Here is a 24,763-nt window from a genome sequence, read left to right on the forward strand (position 1 = left end):
CTGAATCTCCTCAAAACAAGAAAATGCCTGTCTCCAATTTCAGAGGGCTACTCGAGTAGTCTGTTCTAAGCTTATTCTCTGTTATGACGACTCAATATTTTTTCAAGTTCCCAAACATTCTGCTTTTTCAGTATCCATGTTCAAAAAAAAAAAAAAAGCCAGTTGACTAACAAAAATCTTTTATCCATCTCTACAAAGCTAGATGTCATTTCTTAAAAATCTTTTGGAGTTCTCATTTCACTCCTTCAAACTTTCCAAATCCTTCACGGAATGCCAGACTTACTTTCACACTTAAGGTCTTTCACTTACACTCTAGGCCTTAGAACAATTTTCATTTAACCCACTAGTCTCCTTCTCACCCTTCCCAGTTTCCTTTGGCAAAGATGTTTTGTTTGATTTGCTTACTTATTAATATTCTAGTGAAAAATAGTTTTTCTTTGCTCCTCCTAGACAACTAACTTATATTTACAAAAAACAGTTTGTTTTTAAATAAATAAAAGTGATTTGTAAAACTTTTAATTAAATGTATAGTTTCCGTGATATCAGCTATAAGTATGCTCTACCCACCCCCGTCCTCTGTCACAAAACACAATAGTGGCACACACTTAATATGACAGAGCCAGAGCAAATATCTACTTTCCACACTAACAATTACTATCTTTGCAGGTACAGTAATGACTACTATTTTTAGTAAGTTAGACATGTAGACATCCAGAAGTAAGTAAAAACAAAGGCACAGCAACTAATTTCTTGCTATTAAGGTTTTGTTACTGGAAAGTTCCCTTGTACTATTTAGCTTTGTTTTTTAACCATAAGCTAATATGACAACTCAGCCAAAACAAGGAAAGTACCATATTCAAGAAGTGAATTCAATAGTGAATACATCTAGGAGAAAAGATGTGCTTCAAGTGCTAGACTGAGTCCCTTCAATGCATCAAAATATTTACTTGTCTGAGATAGTTTCTCAAGGGTTCAGGCAAAATATAAAACCACAATTTGGCCTCTGCAACTCTCTATAAAGTACCTCTCTTTAAAGTATGAAGCTGTCAAATTACAAAGGCTATCACACACAAAAAAGAAAGAACAAAAAGGAAAAGGTAATGCATTCAAAAACAAAACAGAACAAAAAACCAGAAAACATACCTGGCAACGTGAGAAAAAGCATCCACAAGGACAGATTCAAATTCTCTAGTGAATTCAGGTCCTTTCCTTTTACTGTTTTGAATGACATCATTGGCTAAGTACAGAAAAGTAAGCTTTCTATTTGATTTGGCTGGAAAAAAAGAAAAGAAGATAATTTAGCTTACACCAAGGAAATTCTCAATTCACAATTCTTTTGCCCTAAGCTACTCCTAAAGAACACGAAGACAAGCATTACCTACTTGAGGTCAAGACTGCTATGTTTGAAAAAACAATTTAAGGGACTCCTGGAGGTGTCTAGTAAAACAGGATTGAGAATACAATTTTGAAAAAAATAAAAAACAAGAATACGCCATCTTAATTGATTGTGGTGATAGTTGCATAACTGCGAACATACTAAAAACCATTGAATTGTATATTCTAAAAGAGTGACTTGTGTGGAATGTGAATTATAGTTCAATATAATTGTTTTTAAAAAAAAAAAGAGAATACGCCATCTTAATTTCTGTGTTATTTTAGTCAGGGTAATTAATTGGCAGTAAAAATTAAGATAATCCAAAGAAAATTCCTAAACCTTTAAGCAGTCAATATTCTCCCGTCAATTCCTAAAGGATAAGCTGTCAATACATCTCCAGAAGACATGTTAAAACCAAGGCTTTCATTTATTATATTGCAAAGATGAGCATTTCTTACTCACTGTTAATTATCAAATACCACAGAATGAAACACTGAGTTAAGTTTCAATTTTAAAAGATACTTGTAATTTATGCTCCTAGACCAAGAATTTCTCTTTGAACATTCCAATAACCATAATCAGTCAATGATATCAACTCTACAATCCAGAGGAATCTCTAGATGCACCAATGGATATTTATCTCAAAATACAAATATACATTAATGTTACATGATCACTGAAAATTTACACATGTCTGAAATCTGGATATGCAAAATTATGGCTCCCACAAAAAATATAATTCTTCTCTCTTATACCTACTAAATGTAGTATTTCCTATTACTCTATATGGTAGCATGCATTAAACCATAAAAACCTCACGCAATATGTCTGAGTTACAGTTGCTTGGGGGAACATTACTGAATTTCCTGGCTTCTATGCACATAACTTTTCAACCGTAAAGTTACATCACTACCATTTTTGGTCCCAGTTTTCTTTTAAAAGAAAGAAATAACAACACAATCAGATAGTTCAAAACATTAAGTTTTCTCCAATGCCGAAGTGCCCAAAAGACTCAAGCAAGCCCTATGTCAACCTTTACACCTGAATTACTAGTCCTTACTCCACTGCTCTCAGAAACCATTTCTGTTTCTTTTGAAATGCACACAGCATGTATAAATTCTGACACAGCAGGCTCAAGATCTGACATTTTAAAATGTAGCTACAGGAGAATAACTCAAATTTAAAACAAGATTTTTAAAGCATGTTATAGTTGAAACTGATGACTTAAAGTGCTCATAAAATTAAATATGGATATCCTGAAATGTACTAACCTTCTGATAATAACCTAGTTTAGATGGCCAACTGATAAGAATATTGAAAACCTGGAGCTATCTTTAACTGTTCTAATTATTATTCAAAAACAGAACAAAAGTGTCAATAGTTTCAATATCCCACTGTTGCTACAAAGGTATGATTACAGCAAAAAGCTTTTTTTTTTTTTTAAAGCAAACCTTGTTCTAGGATGTTGCAGCAAGTTAAACTAATAAGTCTATAACGCCATGAAAGTTAGATTTAAAAGTAAAAGAGGGCTTCCCTGGTGACGCAGTGGTTAAGAATCCGCCTGCCAATGCAGGGGACACAGGTTGGAAGCCTGGTCCAGGAAGATCCCACATGCTGCGGAGCAACTAAGCCCGTGCACCACAACTACTGAGCATGTGAGCCACAACTACTGAGCCCGCGAGCCACAACTACTGAAGCCCACGCACCTAGAGCCTGTGCTCCGCAAAAAGGGAAGCCACCACAGTAAGAAGCACGTGCACCGCAACGAAGAGTAGTTCCCGCTCACCACAACTAGAGAAAAGCCCGCACGCAGCAACAAAGACCCAACGCAGCCAAAGATAAATAAATAAATATTAAAAAAAAAAAAGTAAAACAGAACTTCTACAAAGCAAATCGGACAATATACTTTATGTTAAAAAACCCAGAATCCATATTGTAAAATGTCAATTTGGCCATTCAAGACCTGATACATTTTGCAGTATTACCAACATGATAGCTAAGACAGAGAGACAAGGTTTTCACCATCTACAATGCCAATTAATTCTCATCACCCTCAAACTTAGCAATAGGAATTTAGGATAAAACTTTATCCCTCCACATCCAGCATCCTGAATAATCAACATGAGCACCATGTGTGTAAAGGTAATATAACAAAGCCCTAGAGGGAATTCCCCGGAGGTCCAGTGGTTAGGACTCCTCGCTCTCACTTCCGAGGGGCCGGGGTTCAATCCCTGGTCAGGGAACTAAGATCCCACAAGCCGCGCAGTGCGGCCAAAACAAACAAACAACAACAAAAACCCACAAAGCCCTAGAGCACTTGAACACACACGGTCATAATACACACGACACACACACCCTCTACTCCAGCCCTGGGTGGTAACTCACTTGTGCAGATGTCTTTCCAATATGTCAGTATGGATTCTTTCACTCCCTACCGAGGCCCATTCCAAATTGGTTGAAATAGTTATTGAGCAAAGTTTAAATAACTGGCTGACCAAAATTTTTCACTTGTCTGGCTGGTTTTGACATCTAGAGAAAGTAATTTTTTTTTAAAAAAAGGCCTATTTACCTGCACTACTAAAGGTAGTAGTAGTACAAACATAAGGTACAAAAGTACTACTAAAAAATGTTCATCTTAGGGTATTTTACACCAAACTGCTCCAAAAAGAAAGGGAGAAGTTCTACCTAGAACAGAGCCCAAAGGGATAAATTAAGAATTATTCCTAGGGAATGGAAAGAAAATAACACATCATGAATAGAAGTAGTACTTATGCAGGAAAAAGAAAACTTTTAAAGTCTCATAAATATTTGGAGGCAAAACAGAGATGGTTTGTGAATGTCTTAAGGAAATGACTTGACTATAGATAGAAATGTCCATTTTTAAAGATTCAGGGTGGGCTAGAACCTAAAGGGCTAGTCAATTCCAACATTAGGGCACAAAATCTTTTTCCACTTTAGTGCGGGGGCATTTTCAATTCATGAAGGAAGGCTGGGTATTAGGAAACTGTACACTGATGCTTGGAAGAGCATCCTCTAGTTCCGCACTGTCCAGTATGATAGCCACTAGCCACATGTGGCTACTGAACACTTGATTCGTAGCTAACAAAACTCAGGAACTGAATTTTCAATTGTATTTATTTGAAAGTTTACTTCCTTAGTCACACGTTTCAAGTGCTCATGGCAGGAGGCTACCTTGTTGCACAGCACAGATATAAAGCATTTCTCTCATCACAGAACGCTCTATTAGACAGTGCCGCTTGGATCCTTTACTCAGCCATGAAAATGATGTCAAGAGACGACAATTTAACTCCTAAACTATTTTTTAACTGTGTTAACAGGCACCATGCTAAATGTTGTGTACATTACGGACAACTAGAAGAGCTAGTTTCTCCCTCAAAACATAATCCAGTGAAAGAGACATAACTAGTAAGAATGAAATAAATGCAGATTACTTCTAATAATCAAAAGCACTACGGGTTTGGTTGGAGTAAGATGATCACCTTCACTTATTAAGTGCACTGATGCACCGGGTACCTAAAAACAAGTTTCGGCGTCTCGGAGCTCTGGGCTAATGTCCCAGCTGTACACTCATTAACAAAGCACTTCATCTCTTCATATCTTTATCTTCTCATCTATAAAATGGGGATAATAATGCTGACCTACTTACAACTTAAGGTTTCATCATATGAAATTAGGGTTAAAGGAGATTCATAAACGAAAGTACTCTTTATTTTCTGTATCTCAAATAGGGTGAGGTGAGGAATCAAGATGGCTTCACAAAAGTGACATCTGAGGTGGATTTTGACGTGCCTCTGAGATCCTACCAGATAGGATCCTGTAGAAAGCAATTCGAATTTTTCCGCCACATCTCAGACGACAGAAATAATATCTGAATGGCACAGTGGGGTACATGAATGGGGCTCTGGGAGGCCCAGGCTCTATCCCCCAACTACCCTGAGGGCTGAGGGGACCCCCATCTCAGTACAGCACATGATATTTGGGGGGCGGGGGGTCTCTGCCAGAGGACTAGAACTGGGTCTCCTGAAAGAATCCTGGATTTTGGTGTCTGCCAGTCTGATGTAGTCCGAGCCTCACTGGTTCTAAGGCCTTGAAAATACCACTTAGCCACTTCAGTTTCCTCATCTGTAAAACAGAATGACATCCTGACCTCACAGATAGCAGAGAACACATGTAGAGTTACTTCCTATGCTATAAAGGGCCTACCACATACAGGCTGTCCAAAACAGCGCTAAGCTTCATTTGCTCAGCTTTCTGCTATGAAGCTCACTGGGGTATCAGATAGCTGTGTAGATGCCCATCTTTCCCCAGCAGACTGTAAGCAATTTGAGGCAAAGAATATGCCCCACACTGAGTAATCAGTATCCCACCTCACCATTATTTATCCAGTGCCTACACTCTGCCTGACACCATGCTAGATGTTCATGTGGATTATCCTGTTTACTCTTCACCCCAAGTTGTTTGAGCCTCCGTTTTATTCTCATCTGCTGAGTTCCTACTTCACAGAACTCTGAGACTGTAAAAAAATGACAATGTATGTAATGATATCAGTACTGCACTTGGCACAGAACAAAGGCACAGTAAATATCAGTTATCATTATCTCTATTTTACAGATCAGGAAACTGAGGGAAAGAGAGGTGAAGCTGCGGGGGCTCAGTAAATGGCAAAGTCAGGCTCCAGAGGCACTTGGCCTCTGGAGCCAACATGCTATCAAGCTCCCAACCCAGTGCCCGGCACACAACAACAGGCTGAGCTCAATCAATGGCTGCCAGATGCTGAGCAGGGTCTAGAACCAAGGAGAGCTGCATGAGAAGAGGAAACTGAGAGGCAAGGTCTAGGTGGTGTGGCCCGTTGACTTCTCCGCAATGGCAGTGACTGTACCCACTTCCAGGGCAGTGCTGAGGACTAAGTGCGAGGATATACATAAGGTCCTAGCACAGTGACCGGCACAGAATAAAGGCTCTGTAAGTGGCAGTTACCCTTGTCCTCTTTTGACAGATGCGAAAACAGAGGCTTAGAGAGAAGAAACTTGCCCGGTATCACTCAGCTAGCAAGTGGCTAAGCCAGGGCTCGATCTAGGTAATCTTACTCCGAATGCCCAGCAACCGCCTGGCACACAACAGGCTAAGGCCTGTACCCTCCACCAGGCGCTCAACGCTGCCGAGAGAATAATGGTCACAAGTGTCAGGAGGAGCCGGAGAGGAAAGCGGCTGGGTTAACTGGGAGTCCTGAGCCCCGGTCGGTGGAACCTCAGACAAGTACCTTAAACCCTCCCAGGCCTCGGTTTCCTTCTCCGAGAAATGGGGATAACACTGTCTCCAACCTCAGAAGCGCAATCAATCAGAGGCCCAGGCCTGGAAAGCCAGGCTCAGCTAAGAAGCTAGAGGGGCCTCGGGAGTGGGTGCGGGAGAGGGCTACCCAGGAGGAGGACCCATGGGGGTAGAGGGAGTGTTTACCTTTGCGGAGCTCGCGGTGCCACACCGAGACGATGGGTCCCGCGTGCTTGCGGTGGTGGATGAGCCACAAGGAGAGGGTCTGCACGCTCTGCTGAGAGTTGCTCAGCTCTGAGAGCTTCTTCTCCAGCGCCGACTCGGAGAAGGAGGACATGGTGGCGGCGGTGAGGCCCGGCAGGGATCGGCCTGGGCCGCCCAGTGCGGCGGAGAGAGCGACGGCACGAGGCCGGGACCTCACCTGGCGGCCTGCGGGACTCTTTATGACTGACAGATGGCCGGGGGGGCCGGGGGGGCCAGGAGGGGGAGGGGATGGGTCTCCGCAGTAACAGCCGCCCGCGCCGCCGCCACAAGATGGCCACCTACCTCTCACCCCGCCGCGAGAGCAGGGTCAAAGGGCAAGGGCCGGAGTGGCGGGGCACCAGGGGGAGTCAGAGTGTAGAAAAACACCCCTCCGGTGGCGAAGGCCTTTTTGAATCTCGCTCGGAGCACTCCGAAAGCGACAGACAGAGAAAAGGGCGCACTTCGGCGGCCTCCGGAAGGCGCTTTGACCGCTCGCGCCCGCACGCCGGCGCAGTGAGTGTCACCGGAACCCTTTCTCCCGCTCCCGCAGAACCTTTCTGGCGCGGCGCGGCGCGCGAGTTACGCGTCACTTCCGGCGCGGCGGAGGAGGTGCGAGAGTGAGGGAAAGGCTGGAAGACGAGGTAAGGGAAGAGTGGCGCGAACGAGAGGGAGACAGCAACCGGGAGCCCTTAGAGGGGGATCCTGAGGGGATGCTGAGGCTGAGAGATCATGACCTGGGAATGGAACGGGACCTTTCTCCCTCACCTGGCAGGCCCCAGCAGCACTCTTCCTCCGTACATGCCCTGCTCTCTGGCCGGCCCTCGCAAAAAGCTTTTTTTGGTTCTGCCAAGCCACCCACGTGCACTTTTCACGCCTCCACGCCTCGGCTCTTGCTGTTCTTTTTCCAAAGGTGACGCCCCCCTTCTCACGCGGTGGGCTCCTACTAGGCCTCCGGGACCACCTTTAGTGGCCAGTTCCGATGTTTAGTCTGTGACAGCACCGCCGTCAAACACACCCTTGTGCCTCCAGCTCTTAGTTGGTTGTTGTATTCAGGGAATTACAGGCTGCCTTCTGGGGGTTCATTTGACTATTGCTCAAATTTAAGTAATACATGTTAACTTTGTGGGGGGGTGGGGTAAAGAAGTCAATGGGTTCGTTGGCCTCCTTTAAGAAACACTATTTGAGACTCTATCCTTTAACTATTTTTAAAAAGTTTTAAATTCCAATTATCACATCAGCAGAGAAATTTGTTCTTCTAACTGCTGTGGGGTGGTGGTAGGGAGTTAGGTTATTGTAGACATAGTAGAATTTTTAAATGTCCTGATCATAGTGGAACAGACCAGTTGTGGGCAGATTCCAGTTAGGAGGCACTGTGCTAGTTGATGCCTGTTTTTGCTCATACTGCGCTGTTCTTTGCTTAGGTGCTTTTACTCCTCCTTCAGAATGGAATCATCATAATCATAGCCAACATAATGTGCTGCTGCTATGGGCTAGACACTGTGTTTTCACATAGTGACTCATTTAATACAACAAAGCTGTGCAATAGGTATTATGTTATTCCCATTTGGCAAATGAGGAAACTGAGGCTGAGGGAGCTTGGGTGACCTACCCAAGATCACATAACTAAGATTAGAGGGAAGGGACTCTACTTTATCTATCTTTTTTACCCCAGCACCTTATTCGTAGCTGACTGAGTGAATTAATATAAAAGAGGTGAATAGCCTAAAATCACTGTCAATATCTAGTCATAATTACAACCTAGGGCCTTTGAGTCCAAATCTAGGCCATCTTTCTGTATTAAGTAACAGTGTCATATACTGAGCACTTTTATACCGAGTCACTGTGTATTAAGCGCATTACGTACATTCTTTTATTTAATCCTTACAGCAGTCCTGTGGGGTACGGGTTATTATCACTATTTGACAGATGAGCAAACATTAAACATGGGTGAGTCATCAGTGTCACTTGGACACAAGAAATGACAGAACCAGGAATCAAATCAAGGTTATCTTATCCCAAATTCTTCACTCCCGAGCCAGTGGTTGATTTATTCATTCAGCTGATAATTTTTGAGAACCTATGTCTGAAGCACTATTCTAGGCAAACAGACAGAATCTATGTCCTTGGAAGCTTACCTTCTGCAGGGGAAGGTAAACATGTGTAAAATGAGCCCGAAAGTTATAAATGCCTTGAATAAAAATAAAGGAGGGTAAGAGGTATGAGGAATGCACGTATGGGCGGATTGGCATGTATTATATATACTGGTCAGAGAAAGCCTCACTGATACGGTGACATTTGGTCACAGCCTTCAAAAAAATGAGAGAACAAGTCCTATGCTATGTGGTGAATGTTCCAGGCAGAGGGAAAACCAAGTGCAGAGTCCTGAGGTCAGACCATTGTTGGCATTTTCAAGGACCAGCAAGGAGGACAGCTCAAGTGATGTGAACCAGAAGGCTAGAAATGAGCTTAGAAAAGTTGCCAGGGACCATATCATGTGGGGAACTATAGGCAATAGTAAGGACTTTGGATATTACTCGGAATGAAACAAGAGTCCATTGGACCATTTTGAGCAAAAGAGGAGCATATGGCTGTTAAGTAGAAAATAGACAGTAAGGGTGCAAGGGTAGGAGCAGGAGGACCAGTTCAGCTGCTGTTGTGATAACCCAGGTGAAAGGAAGACTCAGACCAGGGTGGAGGTAGTGAGAAAGGGTCAGATTCTGGGGATATTTTAGAGGAAGAGATCACAGGATTTACTGACAGCATAGATATGAGGTATAAAAGAAGCAAGAGCTTATATGGCCCTAAGGGTTTTAGCCTAAGCAACCGTAAGAATGGAGTTTGCATGTATGTACTGAATTGTGGGAAGAGCTGGTTTGGGTAGTAAGAGCAGTTTAGATGTGTATGTGTCTAATTGGAAATGCCTGTCCAAGTAGAGGTATCTCATAGGCAATTGGGTTTATGGGTCTGGAGTTCAAGGGAGAGATCTGGGGTAGAGATATAAATGTGGGAGTCATAAGGGGGAATAGGTATAGAAAGAAAAGGGGCCCAGTGACTAAGTCCTAGGACACTTCAACATTTAGAGGTCAGAAAGATGAGGAGGATATAATCATGTGGTTTATCTTCTTTAGCCTGTTAATATTAATAACAGTGATTGATTTTCAAATATTGAGCCAGCCTTACAGCCCTGGAATTTAGTCCTACTTTGTCATGGTGTGTAATTCTTTTTACATACTGCTAAATTATATTTCCTCATATTTTGTTTGGGATTTTGGCATCTATATTCATGAGGGAAATTGGTCTGCAGTTTTAAAATTTTTTTATATTTATTGAGTTTTGGTATCAGGGTAATACTAGCTTCATAAAATGGATTGGAAAGTGTTTCTTCTTCTTCCATTTCTAGAAGATTGTGTAGAATTGGTGTTAATTTTCTTTAAATGCTTGGTAGAAGTCTGCAGTGAAACCATCTGGGCCTGAAGATTTCTTCTTTCTTTTTTCTTTGATTTTGGGAGTCTTTAAACAATAAATTCAGTTTCCTTATAAGGCTGTTCAGTAATCTATTTCAGAGTGTGTGAATTGTGGTAGTTTGTGTTTTTTGAGAAATTTGCCATTTCTTCTGTCAAATTTATGGGTATAAAATTATTTGTGGTATTCCTGTATTATCCTTTGATATCTGCAGTCTGTAGTACTGGTATTGGTAATTCCTCTCTCTGTCTCCCTCCTTCCCTCCTTCCCTCCCTCCCTCCCTCCCTCCCTCCCTCCCTCCTTCCCTCCTTCCCTCCTTCCCTCTCTCCTTCTCTCCCTCTCTCTCTCCCTCTCCCTCTCCCTCCCCCTACCCCCATCAGTCTAGTTAGAAGTCAATTTTATTGATCTCTCTAAAGAACCATTTCTTTGGTTCATTGATTTTCTCTATTGTTTTTTGTTTTAAACTTCAATTCCTGCTCTGATTTTTATTATTTCTTCCTTCTGCCTGCTTTGGATTTATTTTGCTTTATTTTATTTGTCTTTTTCTAGGTTTTTACTGTAGGAGTTTAGATTATTGATATTCATTTAAGAGCTTTCCTCTTTTCTAATATATATATTTAGTACTATAAATTTCCCTTTCAGCATGGCTGTACCTGTGTCTTACAAATTTTGATATGTTGACCTTTTATTTTCACTCATTTCCATGTATTTTTAAAAAATTTCCCTTGACATTTCCTCCTTGATCCGTGAATTATTTAGAAATGTGTTGCTTAATTTCCAGGTGTGTGAAGATTTTCCTGTTCTCTATTAGTAGTTTCTAGTTTGATTCCATTGTGGTTGGGGAACACACTGTATGATTTTAGTTCTTTTAAGTTTGTTGAGGTTTATTTTGTGGTCCAGGATATGGTCTATCTTGGTGTGTGTTCTGTGGACACTTGAAAAGAATGTATATCCTACTGTGGTAGTATTCTGTAAATGTCAGTTATGTAAATGTTGGTTGGTGTGGTTGAGCTCTTGTGTTATAATTGATATTGTTCTATCAGTTGTTGAGAGAGGAATGTTGAAGTCACCACCTATACTTGTGGTGACCACCTGTACTTTTCCTTTCAGTTTTATCCATTTTTGCTTCACACATTTTGCATCTCTGTTTTGTGCATACACACTTAAGATTACTATGTCTTCTTCATAGATTTACCCTTTAATCATTATATAATGTCCTTCTTTGTCTCTGGTAATTTTTTGCTCTGAAGTCTACTTTATCTGATATTAATATAGCTAGTCTTGCTTTCCTTTGATTAATATTTACATGATAATATCTTTTTCCATCTTTTTACTTTCACCCTGACTATATCATTATGTTTGAAGTGAATTTCTTGTAAACAGCATATAGTTAAGTCATATTTTTTAAGCAACTCTGACAGTCTTTTTTTATTGGTGTCTTTAGACATTTTACATTAATATAATTATTGATATGTTAGAGGTTAAGTCTGAAATTTAATTCTTTTGTTTTCTGTTTTTTCTGTTTTTTGTTTCTCCATTATCTTTTTTTCTCCAGACTTCCTTTACTTGAACATTTTTTAGAATTCCATTCAATTTATCTGTAGTGTTTCTGAGTGTATCTCTTTGTATAACCATTTTAGTGGTTCTTCTAGGTATCATATTATGTGTATATAACTTATTTTTGACAGGTCTAGTGAAGTATATGTACCTTACTTCCTTTATATCTCTTTACCCTTTCCTGTTTATATTTGTCTTAAATATTTCCTCTAGATACATTTAGAACCACATCAGTCAGTGTTACAATTTTTGCTTTAACTGTCAAACACAATTTATAAAATTTAAAAGAATAAGAAAAACCTATTGTATTTATACATATTTTTATTTACCATGTTCTTTCTTTCTCCTTGATGTTCCAAGATTCTTTATTTATTTATTTTTTTTTAACGTTTCCTTTCCGTTTAGAGAATTTCCTTTAGCCATTCTTTTAGAGTAGGCCTGCTGGTGACAAGTTCTCTTAGTTTTCCTTCATCTGAGGATATCTCTCCAGTTCATTCCTCTTTTTTTTTTTTTTTTTTTCTGATGGACATTTTTGCTGGGTATAGGATTCTGTGTTGACAGTTCTTCTTTTTTTTTTTTTTCAGCACCTGAAAATTATTGTGTTGCTTCCTTCTGGCCTACATGGTTTCTGAGGAAAAATCCAGTGTCATTCAAATAGTTTTTCCAATATAGGCAAGGTATCATTTTTCTCTGGCTGCTTTCAAGATTTTTTGTCATTTGTTTTCATGAATTTTAATTTTTTTTTTAAATTTATTTATTTATTTATGGCTGTGTTGGGTCTTCGTTTCTGTGCGAGGGCTTTCTCCAGTTGCGGCAATCGGGGGCCACTCTTCATGGCGGTGCGCGGGCCTCTCACTATCGCGGCCTCTCTTGTTGCGGAGCACAGGCTCCAGATGCGCAGGCTCAGTAATTGTGGCTCACGGGCCTAGTTGCTCTGTGGCATGTGGGATCTTCCCAGACCAGGGCTCGAACCCGTGTCCCCTGCATTGGCAGGCAGATTCTCAACCACTGCGCCACCAGGGAAGCCCTAATTTTAATTATAATTATAATTGGTGCAGATTTCTTTGGGGTAATCCTGTTTAGGGTTCACTCAGCTTCTTGAGTATATAGATTTATGTCTCTTGCCAAATTGGGGGAGCTTTCAGTACTTTGAGTACTTTTTCAACCCTGCCCTTTTTCTTCTCTCATTCTGGGATGCTTAAATCATTTGTTATAGTCCCATAGGTCCCTGAGCCTCTTTTCAGTCTGTTTTCTCTTTGTTGTTCAGATTGGGTAATTTCTCTTATTCTGTCTTCCATGTTACAGATTCTTTCCTTTGTCCCCTCCATTCTCCTGTTGAGCCCATCTGCTGAGCTTTTTATTTGTTATTGAATTTTTCAGTTCTAAAATTTCTGTTTGTTTCTTCTTTGTATCTTCTATTTCTTTGCGGAGGTTTTCTGTTCTTTTGTTTTAAACAAGTTCATAATCACTTATTGAAGTATTTTCATCACAGCTGCTTTAATAACTTTGTCAGATAATTCTAATGTCTCTGTCATCTTAGTGTTAACGTATATTGATTGATTTTTCTTTTTTTATTCATTTGGAGATCTTCCTGGTTCTTGGGTATGGTGAATGATTTTTGACTGGACATTTTTGTATTATGTTCTAAGACTCTGGACCTTACAGAAGTCTTCTTTTTAGCTGGCTTCCTCTGAAACCACTCTGGCAGGATAAGGCAGGGGTGGGGGGACCAACCTTGTTACTTCCAAGTGTAGGTAGAAGTCCAGATTCCTCACTCAGCCTCCTTTGACACCCATGAGGGAGGGCTCCTAATTACTGTTAGGTAGAAGTGGGAGTCCTGTCTCCCCACTCCTACTTAGCCTTCTCTTTCTTTTTTCCCCCCATCTTTATTGAGATAGAATTGACATACAACATTGTAAAAGTTTAAGATGTACAATGTAATGATTTGATACACATATCAGTGTATATATATTGAGAATGATTACCACAATAAGGTTAGTTAAGACCTCCATCACCTCACAAAATTACCCTTTTGTGTGTGTGGTAAGATCATTTGAGATCTTCCCTACTCTCTTAGCAATTTCATGGATCATCAGACTGACCTTGCAAAATTTTAAAATAGATTCTCAAAGCATACCTGTTCCACCCCACCCCCAACATAGATTCTGATTCAGTAGATCTGGTGTGAGGCCCAGGAATCTGTACTTACATTGTTTCCCCTTGGTTCTGATAAACAGTTGGGTTGGAAGCCTCTGGTGTAGTGAAAAGAGTGCATACAGCCTTTGGAGTCACACAGGCTTGAGGTGAATCCCACTGCTTGCTGTGTAACCTTGGGCATCACTTAATCTCTCTGAACCTTGTGTTACTCAGCTTGTAGACGAGCAATTTATGTACATTGCCTAGCATATGGTGGGTTTTTCCAACAAATATTAATTCTCTTCTTTCTAGTCAAGAACTTGTGTTGGCAGTTCTTTTATTTAAACTCATATTTCTGGGGTCTAAACCCAGTCTTTCTACCATGTGCTAGTTAATTCAAAGTTAGAAGTTTTAGAGATCATCTTATCCACCAAGTTTATTTTATGCTGAAGAAACTAAAATTCATGGAAACCACACAGCCAGGTACTGTCAGAGCCAGGACTGTCACCCAGATTGTCAGATTCCTGTTCTCATACTCATTCTGTCTGGAAACACCCTAAAAATGGGCTGGCATGCAGTCAAAATCTAGAACTATGATTGCCGCCTGAGAGTGAATCTAGTAAGATCCTCCTGTAATGGATGAGATCGACTACCTGTAGGAATAACTCACCCCAGGAGAAGAAGAGTATGGTGGTTTTTACCCAGACTCCAGTTCACACATATCTGATATCAAAGATCCACCAAAGAGAGAGCCAGACCTTGGTCTATGGCGATTGATTCAACAAGCATTTATTGAATGCCTGCTCTTTGCCGGAAGCAATAAACAAAACTGTCAACTATTACTGCCCTCATAGAGCTTATATTTTAGTGGGAAGAGAGAGACAATAAACAAATAAATAGGTGGATAACCTAGTTTGACAGATGGTACTAAATGCTATGGAGGAAAATTTCAAAGGCAGGGGAAGGAGATTGGGAGTGCAAGGCAGGGGAGGAGTGAGGATGGGTTGCAGTTTTAAATTGGGGTGATCAGAGAAGGCCTCCCTCAGAATTCACGTTTGAGTAAAGCCCTGAAAGGTGAGAGAGCAAGCCGTGAGGATATATCGTGGAATAGCAAGTTACAAAGGCCCCAAGCAGGTGGTCTCATGAGAACATCACCCCTGTGTGAGGCATGGCTCACTTGCCATGATGGTGTCTCCCTCTCGCCTCTGCCTTTATTAGGGGCTACAACTTTTCTGCTTTCTGGCCTTTGGTTGTGAGGTATTGTTCCTTGAACAGCCCTCCCATGCAGCCCCAAGTGTGTAGTCCCCCCACCCCAACATAAATCCTCCTCCGTCCATGAACCCTTCCCTTTTGGTGTTCATTCTTTTTCTAAGTTCCTTTTGTACTTCTCCGGGGTTTTTTCCTCCCTTTTTCACTTTTTAACTATATGATACAATAAGGACCTTGTGGTCTATCGTCTTATCTTTTAAGTGTCTGTAAAGTATAGCACCTACAGATTGTCCCGTTTGTCTGCACCACCTGGACGCCATGGCCCAGGGATCTTACACAGCCCATCCCTGTGAAAAGGCAGAAAGAGATGGGAAGGAGGGGAAGAAGCTGCCGGGGGAATGGGTTCACTCAAGCACTCCGATTGCAGATCTCTTCCCCCACCTCCCCCAGTGACTGCTTTCTATGACCGCAGAAGGGGTACACTGAACTCAGAAAGGGTTAGAGTCAAGAACTGGTTTATATAGTCACTGTCTGCCACAGTTGAACTCTGGGTTGTTTTCTCTGCTCACCCCGAGAATCAGCTTGTTCTGAATGCCTCACCCCAGTATCACTTTCTGGGCCAGAATGCCCCAGTTGCTGTCAGTTATATAAACATCAAACTTTGCAGTGCCACTTTAATCAGTGTTGCATTTTATTGGAATAGAATCTAGGACTTCTAAGCTTCTAAATCTCTGAGCAGTTCCTTCTGTAATCGACATATTGTCACACAGGTGTGATTTCATGACCATCCCATAAAGGTATATGATTGCCTTTTATAGTCATGCCATAGTAGCAATTCGTTATACTCTCTTCCTTACAGAAAGCTGGTTTATGTATTTCTTAGCCTGTAACCCATTCTTTTGAAGATCTCCGATTGTGGTAAGTCTTCATCTGTATAGTATCCCATTGGGAGAATATACCACAGTTTATCCATTCTACTATAGATGTGCATTTGGGTAGTTTCTTTGTGGGGACAATTGTGGATAGTGTATTCCAGAACACATCTATTGGTAAATTTATGTATGCATTTCTGTTAGGTATATATCAAAGAATGTGATTACTAGATCATAGAGCATATGTATGTTTACCTTTAGAATAATAGATATTGCCTAAGGATTTTCCAAAGTAGTTGTATCAATTACACTCTTACCAGCCTTGAATGAGAGTTTTGGTTGTTTTATATCCTTGCCAACACCTAATATTTTCTTTTCCTTTTTCTTCTTTTCCCCTTTTTTTTCAGCTTAGCCCTTCTGGTGGGTGTGTAATGGTATTTTGTTGTGGTTTTATATTGCATTTTCTGGAGCAGTGATGTTAATGTCTTTTCATATGTTTATTGGCCATTTGGATATCCTCTATTGTGGTATGCTTGTTCAAGTTCTTTTCCATGTTTCTGTTGGATTGTCTTTTTCTTAATGATTTATAGAAAATCTTTTATATTAATTTCAATGTAGTCCAATTTATCATTTTTTTTATGGTTAGCTCTTTTCTGTGTCCTGTTTAAGAAATCTTTGGCTACTCCAAGATTACAAAGACGTTCTTTGTTTTCTTCAGAAAGCTTTATTATTTGACATTTCATGTTTAAATCTAGTATGAGATGTAATCAAGACCTATATATTTTTTCATATGGATAGCCAGGTGGCACAGTACCTTTAATTGAAAAGACCATTCTTTCCCAGTTGATTTCAGTGTCAACTTTGTCAGGTATGTGAGTCTATATATGGAGTCTCTGTTGTATATGTAGGGGCTATTTCTGGACTCTATTCAGTTCCACTAATCTGTTTGTCTTTCTTTTTGCCCTTTAATTATTGTATCTTTACAGTAAATCTTGAAATCAGATAGTGTAAAACTTACACCACCAAAATTTACCAATTTAGTTCCCCTTCTTCAAGATTGTCTTTGCTATTCTAGGTTGTTTGCATTCCCATATCAATTTTAGAGTCGTCTTATAACTTTCTATAAAAATGCTGCTCGGGTTTTGATTGGGATTATGTTGATTCTGTACCAGCGGTTCTTATCCGGGCGATTTTTGCCCTACACAGGACATTTGGCAGTATCTGGAGACATTTGTGGTTGGTACTCTTGGGGGAGTGCTACTGGCATGTTGGGGACAGAGGCCAAAGATGCTGCTAAATATCTGACAATGCACAGAACAGCTCTCCACCAACAAATTATCCAGCCCAAAATGTCAGTAGTGCCACTGTTGAGAAACTCTGAATTCATGTGATCAGTGTTTCAGTTGGGCTTCTGTCCACCATCTTATTAAGTATTTGTTTTATGTTTGACACACCAGTTTTGCTTCCCTTTTTCTCATTTTTCACCTTTTGGATCAATCAAAAGTACTTATTATCCCATTTTTACTACTGTCTGAACTTTTATAGCTCTTTTGGAGTTTACCCTATAGATTTCAACATGCATTCTTGACAGTCTAATACAGATTTTTTTAATCACTTCCTGATGCTGCTAGACTCTTAATACACTTAACTCCTTTTACACTATCCATGCACCCTTTGTGCTTTATTGTCTTGCATTTTACCTTCAGTTGTGAAAGATTTTTATAGGGTGTAAAATTCAAGGTTGGCAGTTACTTTCTTTTCACACTTTAAAGATGTCATTCTGTTGTTTTCTGGATTTCATCATTTCTTTAGAGAAGTTGCCTGTCACTTCTGTTGCTGCATTACTTTTAAGATTTTTCTCCATACTTTTGGTTTTTCAGCAGTTTGACTATGATGTGTCTGTGTGTGTTTCTCTTTGTATTGTCAACTTGGGCTTTGCTGAGCTTCTTGAATCTGTGGGTTGATCTCTTTCATTTGTTTGGACATTTCTCAGCCATTTGTCCCCCAGCAGCGGCCTTCTCTCAGAAGTCATGTATTTTGAGATCCCTGAAGACTACGGTTTTGCATATAGGACTCCAGTCCTATATGACCACATTAAAAGCATCGTGGTTTCTTTTTCCTCAGTGACAGCCCTCGGACTGGACCTCTTCGTAATCCTGAGCCATGTCCAGGATCAGCAAATGGAAAACAAACAAACAAACAAAAAAACCCAACTATTGATTGTTGACTCACTGTGAACTTTCATCCTTCACTGGAGTATTAGTTCATCTGGTCTTTGTTGCTTCTGCAACTATTTGATGCTTTAAGAAACGATTTTTATAATTTATCTGGTTTCTCTAGTTGTCACCAGGAGTATTGGCCTGCCACACCCTACTATATCCTACTTGAAAGGAGAATCTGTATAGATGTTTCTGAGTGCTTGTCATATGCCAGATGCCCTTGTAGGTTCTAGGTGTAGGATTGCCCAGTCTAAAGTAGATAAAACAGGCATATACAAAATAATTCAGCATGCTAAATACTGTAATAGCAGTATGTACAGTGGTGGGAGAAAGGAGGAGAATATGAAATAGCACTACCTGTTTAGGAAATTGCAAGTTTTATAATTTCACATGGTTGCAGTTTCAAGTTCAAGGGGTGAAGCAGTGCGAAATGAGGTTGATGAGACAGGCAGGGGCCTGATGGTGCAGGGCCCTGTATGCCATGGTTAAAAGGTGTTTGTACTTTAGGCAGGCTACAAAGAGCAGGTGAAGGATTTTAAACATGGAAAAGAGTGATCCAGATTTTTGTTTTAAAAAAATTACTTACATGTCAGTGTGAAATATGGATTCAAGAAGGGCAAGCACACAAGGCAAGGGTGGCCAGAGAAGAAACCATTACGGTCAGTCCAATATCAAATAGGTGATTATCATTATCAACAGCTTTGAAAGATGTTGAAGGGGTAGAACTGATGAAATTTAAGGGAACAGTGGAATTAAGAGGGAGATGAAAGAAAGCAGAGAGGCTAAGGCGTCTAGCCCAGGTGTGGACCATAAATCACAAAGGGAATACAGAAAAAAGCAGATAAGTTCAGGTTGGGACAGGTTGTGTGTTCTCACTTCACTTGCTCTATTACAGTTTTTGTCATATTATCTGAGAACATAGTTCAGGGGACCCCAGGTTATTGTCTTGAAACTCCTGAGATAAATAAGAGAGATGCAGAGCCCCCGGCCATCGCCTTCACCCCAGCTTTAACCAGACCCTCTGATCTTATCTGTTGTACATGCTGGGCTTCCACTTAAACGTTTTATTTGAAGAAAGTTTTCCATGCTAAAAGAAAAAAAAAGTTACGCAGCAATGTTTCCTTCTTCATTCATCTTCCCGTTTTAGGTCTGTTTCGAGTCACTTCTTGTTTGAATGGAGTCCTCTGGTAGGGCATGTGGTGCTACCGTCTCTGAATCCTTGCATACGGCTCTTTCACCCTGACAGCTGAATATCTTCGCTGTAAGTAGGGTTTGGGGGCCACAATCCTTTATTTGCAGTCAGTAGATGCTCTACCACTGTCTTCTATTGCAAATGAGAAGTCCAAAGCCGGTCTTTTTCCTTTATAAGTTATTTGTTGTTTCTTCCTGAAGGCATATGTGATTTTTTTTTCCCTTTATCTTTTAGTGTACAGGAATTTTACCACAATTTGACTAGGTGTGTATCCTTCAGTCTTTTCAGTCTCCAGATAAATCCTTTTGCAGCTCAGGGAAATGTTTCAGTTATTTATTTGTTTTAGCTCCTCCATCTGTTCCTTTTTTTCCTTCCAGAATTCTCAGCTATTTATATGTGGGTTTTCCCAGATCTGTCCTCCAAGTCTCACATTTTCCATCTCTTTGTATTTTTGCTCAGAGTTTTAAGATAGCTCTACTTGATCTTCCCAGCCACTAATTGGATCTCAGCAATTAACCGCCTTTTTTTTTTTTTTTAATCAATTGAGCTTTTTTAGTGTGGAAAGACATGTTTTTAAATTCTAAGAAATATCTTTTGTCTTGTAATTGAATTTCCTTATTGGTCTTATTATTTTTCATATTCTTGTCTGTCTCCTTTAGCATTTCTGTTAAACTAAGGTTCACCACCTCAAGGGTGCTCTATTTGCATTTCCTGCTCCTGACTGTTGGGTCCCATTAAGTGGTTACTTCCTTTGCTTCTGTTCTAACTACTAGTACCTTGGGCAAGGGGTGGCACAGTAGTAGCCTCTGGGTCATCAGTGTGTGAGCTGGTGCTGATAGGGTGTCAGTAGTCCCTGGCCCAGCTTTCTGGCCTCCACACCTGGCATTTTGCTAGTCTGGAATAGGGAAGATTTGAGCTTCTTCCTTTCCCTGGCTTCTTGAGGGTCACAGAGACCAGGAGATATCCCCCCAAGGACCCTCACAAACCAGCATTGCCCTTCCTCTCATGGAGTTCTGTGGACCAGACTCTGTCCAGGGTCTGAGAGCCTGATTGTTGCCCTGGAGCCCTCTCCTGACCCACGGAGGAGATCCAGCACCAGCTCTCTCTCTGGGCTGAGCAGGTCTTGCCCACACCCACCAGGCACCACTTGCCTGCCAGCACTACTGGGGACAGCGAGAAGCAGCGGACACTTTCTTGTCATCATCTGTTCAGAAGCCCCCAGCAAACAGAGCTGAGACAGAGAGAGAGAGAGGGAGGGAGACACCACCAGACTAGGTGATCTCTAAGCCTCCATCCAGTGCCAGCATTTTACAGTTGTGCACGTTTAATGGTCTCCAGCTTCAACTCAGTCCTCAGTACCCTTGGGCCACACTTTTGTGTCTTCCCAGCATGCTCTGCTTCCCCAAAGGAATATTTGAGAATTTTATTTCTCTCCTCAAGCCCTCTGTTTACCCGCCTGTTATTCGCTATCAGTCCATGACTTTGCATTTCCCCTCACAGAGAAAAGAGCCTCTTCTCTGTGAGGGGAAATGCAAAGTCATGGGCTGATAGCCCATGTGTAAAGTCGCTCAGCTCCTTCACTTACCTATAAACCTGTCTCCTTTCACTGCCTGCCTGCCTGCCTGCCATCCACCTCTCCATCCTGCTCAAATCTCTCTTCTCCCGTGGTCTCTGTGGTAGTTTGCGCTCCTGGTTTTCCCATTTCTCTGGCCACTCCCTTTCATTTTGTTTTGCTTTCAGTCTCACCCAGCTCTGAGTGTTCTCCTGTATTACTGGCTGCCAGGGGGTCTTTCCAATGCATAAAGGTGTTCCTATCACCCTCTGCTTGAAATCTCTCCATGACAAGAACAGGCAAAATTAGTCAAGGCTGATAAAAGTCAGAGTAATGGTTACCTCTGGGCAGGGGAAATAGGAATTGATTGCAAAGGGGCATGAGGGAGCCTTCCAGGGTGCTGGAAATATTATATATCTTATTTTAGGTAGTGGTTCTATGGGTCTCTGCGTACATTAAAATTCACTGAGCTGTTGTTATGTTAAGACTAGTGCCTTTCGCTCTATGTATATTATACCTCAAGTTAAAAAAGACAAAACCTTCAGTGGCTCTCCATCACTACCACAGGTTAAAATCCATACTCCTTAGAATAGCCCACAGGTTCCAATTCACTCCTCCCTTGAGTCTTGGCTCAAGCATCTTCCTCCTGTGAAACCCACCCTGGCTTTCTGAGTGTTATGACGCATACGTCTTCTACACTCATGTAGGACCATAAACACAGGCCTAGCCTAATTCTTAAGAGAGTGTGTTGTAACTGTACATCTGCTTCCCTCCCTGGACTGGGAGCTCCCTAAGACTAGGAACCGGCTCTTTTCCGTTCCATCGCTCCCCTAGCACCGCGTGGAGTGACTGGTACATAAGCCCCCACTGAATGTCTGTTGAATGAATGAGTGCAAGTTCACTTTGTATTTGCTTTGAGCTTGGCCTTCTTTACTGAAAAGTCTCCTCCCTCCAGCCTGCAGGGTGTTTCCTCAGAGAGAGGAAGCCTGTTGCACAATGGCGGTTTTTGATACTCCAGAGGAGGCCTTTGGCGTCTTGCGGCCCATCTGTGTTCAGCTCACAAAGACCCAGACAGTGGGGAATGTGGAGCGTCTGCAGGCACAGTTACAAGTCGTGAGTGACTCTGCCCTTCAGGAACTTCAGCAGTACATCCTCTTCCCTTTGCGATTTACCCTGAAGACCCCGGGCCCCAAAAGAGAGCACTTGATCCAGAGTGTGGTGGAATGCATCACCCTCGTCCTCTCTTCAACGTGTGTGAAGGAACAAGAACTTCTCCAGGAACTCTTTTCGGAACTCTCTGCTTGCCTGTATTCACCCAACTCCCAGAAACCTGCCGCTGTGTCAGAGGAGTTGAAATTGGCTGTGATCCAGGGCCTCAGTGCATTAATGCACTCGGCTTATGGGGACATCATTCTGACTATTTATGAGCCCTCCATTCTGCCTCGTTTAGGATTTGCTGTATCTTTACTGTTAGGCCTAGCAGAACAGGAGAAATCAAAACAAATTAAAATGGCTGCCTTAAAATGTTTACAGGTTCTACTCTTTCAATGTGAGTGTCAAGACCATCCAAGGTCCTTGGATGAACTTGAGCAAAAGCAGCTGGGGGATTTGTTTGCTTCTTTTTTACCTGGCCTCTCAACTACACTGACCAGGGTCATCACAGGAGACTTCAAACAAGGGCACAGCATTGTCGTGTCTTCCCTAAAGGTCTTTTACAAGACAGTGAGCTTCATTATGGCTGATGAACAGCTCAGAAGAGTCTCAGAGGTCCGAGCAAAGCCTGCCGTGGAGCACAGAGTAGCGGAGCTGTTGGTTCACAGGGAAGCCAATTGGGTAAAAAATACCGGCGACAGGTTGACTGTCCTTATTAAAAAGATAATTGAGTGTGTTTCAGTTTACCCACACTGGAAGGTGAGGCTGGAACTGATAGACTTTGTCGAGGCCCTTCTCTTGAAGTGCAGTAAGTCACTGATCGAATCGGCTGGTCCCCTTCTGAAGGCTCTGGTGAGTCTGGTAAATGATGAGAGTCCTGACGTCCAAGCCCAATGCAATAAAATTCTGAGACGTTTTGCAGATGAGAAAGTAGTGGTGGGCAGCAGAGCCTTTGCTGACATCTTGTCAGAAAACCTGCACTCCCTTGCCACGTCCCTTCCCCGCCTGATGAACTCCCAAGACGATCAGGGCAGATTCTCTACTCTCTCCTTGTTACTCGGGTACCTGAAACTCTTGGGCCCCAAAGTGAACTTTGTCCTCAACTCTGTGGCCCATCTCCAGCGCCTTTCCAAAGCGCTTATCCAAGTTCTAGAATTAGACGTGACCGACATCAAAATCGTTGAAGAGCGGCATTGGAACTCTGAGCATCTGAGCACTTCTCCAGAGACTTCAGCCTCGCGGCCATGGGCTCAAATGCAGAGGAGATATTTCCGCTTCTTCACTGACGAGAGGGTTTTCCTGCTCTTGAGGCAGGTTTGTCAGCTTCTTGGTTTCTATGGGAACCTCTACTTGCTCGTGGATCACTTTATGGAACTGTACCACGAGTCTGTGGTTTACCGGAAGCAGGCCGCCATGATCCTTAATGAACTGGTTGTAGGAGCTGCTGGGTTAGGGGTAGAGAATCTTCATGAAAAACACATTAAAACAAACCCAGAGGAACTGAGGGAGATCGTGACATCAATACTTGAAGAATACACAAGCCAAGAAAACTGGTATTTGGTCACTTGCCTGGAAGCTGAAGAAGTGGGAGAGGAGCTGACGATGATGCGGTCAGGCCTTCAGGCCCTCGCATCTGGTGCACACACCTGCCAGGCTACCTCTCCTCCCACCTTCTCAAAGCCAAGTCCCACGATCTGCTCCATGAACAGCAACATCTGGCAAATATGCATCCAGTTGGAAGGGATTGGCCACTTTGCACACGCACTAGGGATAGACTTCCGTTTGCTCTTGATGTCAGCCCTCTATCCAGTCCTGGAGAAAGCTGGAGACCAAACCCTGCTTATCAGTCAGGCGGCCATCAGTGCCATGATGGACATTTGCCAGGCTTGTGGCTACGACTCCCTGCAGCAGCTGATCAATCAGAATTCAGACTATTTGGTAAATGGGATCTCTTTAAATCTGCGTCATCTGTCTCTCCACCCGCATACCCCGAAGGTCTTGGAAGTCATGCTACAGAACTCAGATGCTAGCCTGCTCCCTTTGGTGGCAGATGTGGTTCAAGACGTCTTGACTACCCTGGACCAATTTTACGATAAGAGAACAACTTCCTTTGTCAGTGTACTGCATGCCCTGCTGGCAGCATTAGGTACATTGAGAGCCCTTTTTAAATGCTGATTGGAAGGAAGGACTAGTATCCTTGTTCGCCTAACTGTTTTTTTCTTTGTTTGGGGTTACGCTGTGGAGGATGTTATTTGAATAGGTGTCTGTCTGGTCCCACATGTTACGGTAGAGTTCCATTGCTTATGTTTTTATACTTTTAATAATCTCTACCATCTATTGAACCCCTGCTCTGTCCCAGGGACATAAACCCTGCAGACTAAATGTAAACATTATTTTTATTTTGCAGGTAAGGAAAACTAAGGCTCAGTGAGCTCTTACTTAGCCAAGGTTACACAGTTAATAAGGAGGAAAGTCAGGATTTATGACAATTTTGTTCTTTTCAAT

General features: G+C 41.9%; 2 protein-coding genes across 4 annotated transcripts in view; one reads left to right on the forward strand and one right to left on the reverse strand.

Moving 5' to 3' along the window:
- RPRD1B (regulation of nuclear pre-mRNA domain containing 1B) overlaps window positions 1-7,443 on the reverse strand; it is a 56,032-nt gene extending 48,589 nt beyond the window's left edge. The window contains exons 1-2 of the mRNA XM_061208106.1: window positions 6,851-7,443; window positions 1,144-1,273 (exon numbers count right to left, since the gene is read on the reverse strand). Coding sequence (XP_061064089.1) covers window positions 1,144-1,273; window positions 6,851-7,001 — 281 coding nt within the window. The 5' untranslated portion in view covers window positions 7,002-7,443. The remainder of the gene's footprint in view (window positions 1-1,143; window positions 1,274-6,850) is intronic.
- Window positions 7,444-7,505: 62 nt separating this feature from the next.
- Window positions 7,506-24,763, forward strand: part of TTI1 (TELO2 interacting protein 1) — a 42,857-nt gene continuing 25,599 nt past the window's right edge. The window contains exons 1-4 of one of the 3 annotated variants that reach the window (XM_061208415.1): window positions 7,528-7,548; window positions 16,131-16,189; window positions 19,510-19,623; window positions 22,062-24,404. In XM_061208415.1, the coding sequence (XP_061064398.1) occupies window positions 22,103-24,404 (2,302 nt within the window). In that variant the 5' untranslated portion in view covers window positions 7,528-7,548; window positions 16,131-16,189; window positions 19,510-19,623; window positions 22,062-22,102. Of the gene's footprint in view, window positions 7,549-16,130; window positions 16,190-19,509; window positions 19,624-22,061; window positions 24,405-24,763 lie in introns of all 3 variants that reach the window. The other 2 variants (XM_061208414.1, XM_061208416.1) reach the window with 2 other exon arrangements.

Source organism: Eubalaena glacialis, chromosome 13 (assembly GCF_028564815.1).
Source record: "Eubalaena glacialis isolate mEubGla1 chromosome 13, mEubGla1.1.hap2.+ XY, whole genome shotgun sequence".
Classification (NCBI taxonomy): Eukaryota; Metazoa; Chordata; class Mammalia; order Artiodactyla; family Balaenidae; genus Eubalaena; species Eubalaena glacialis.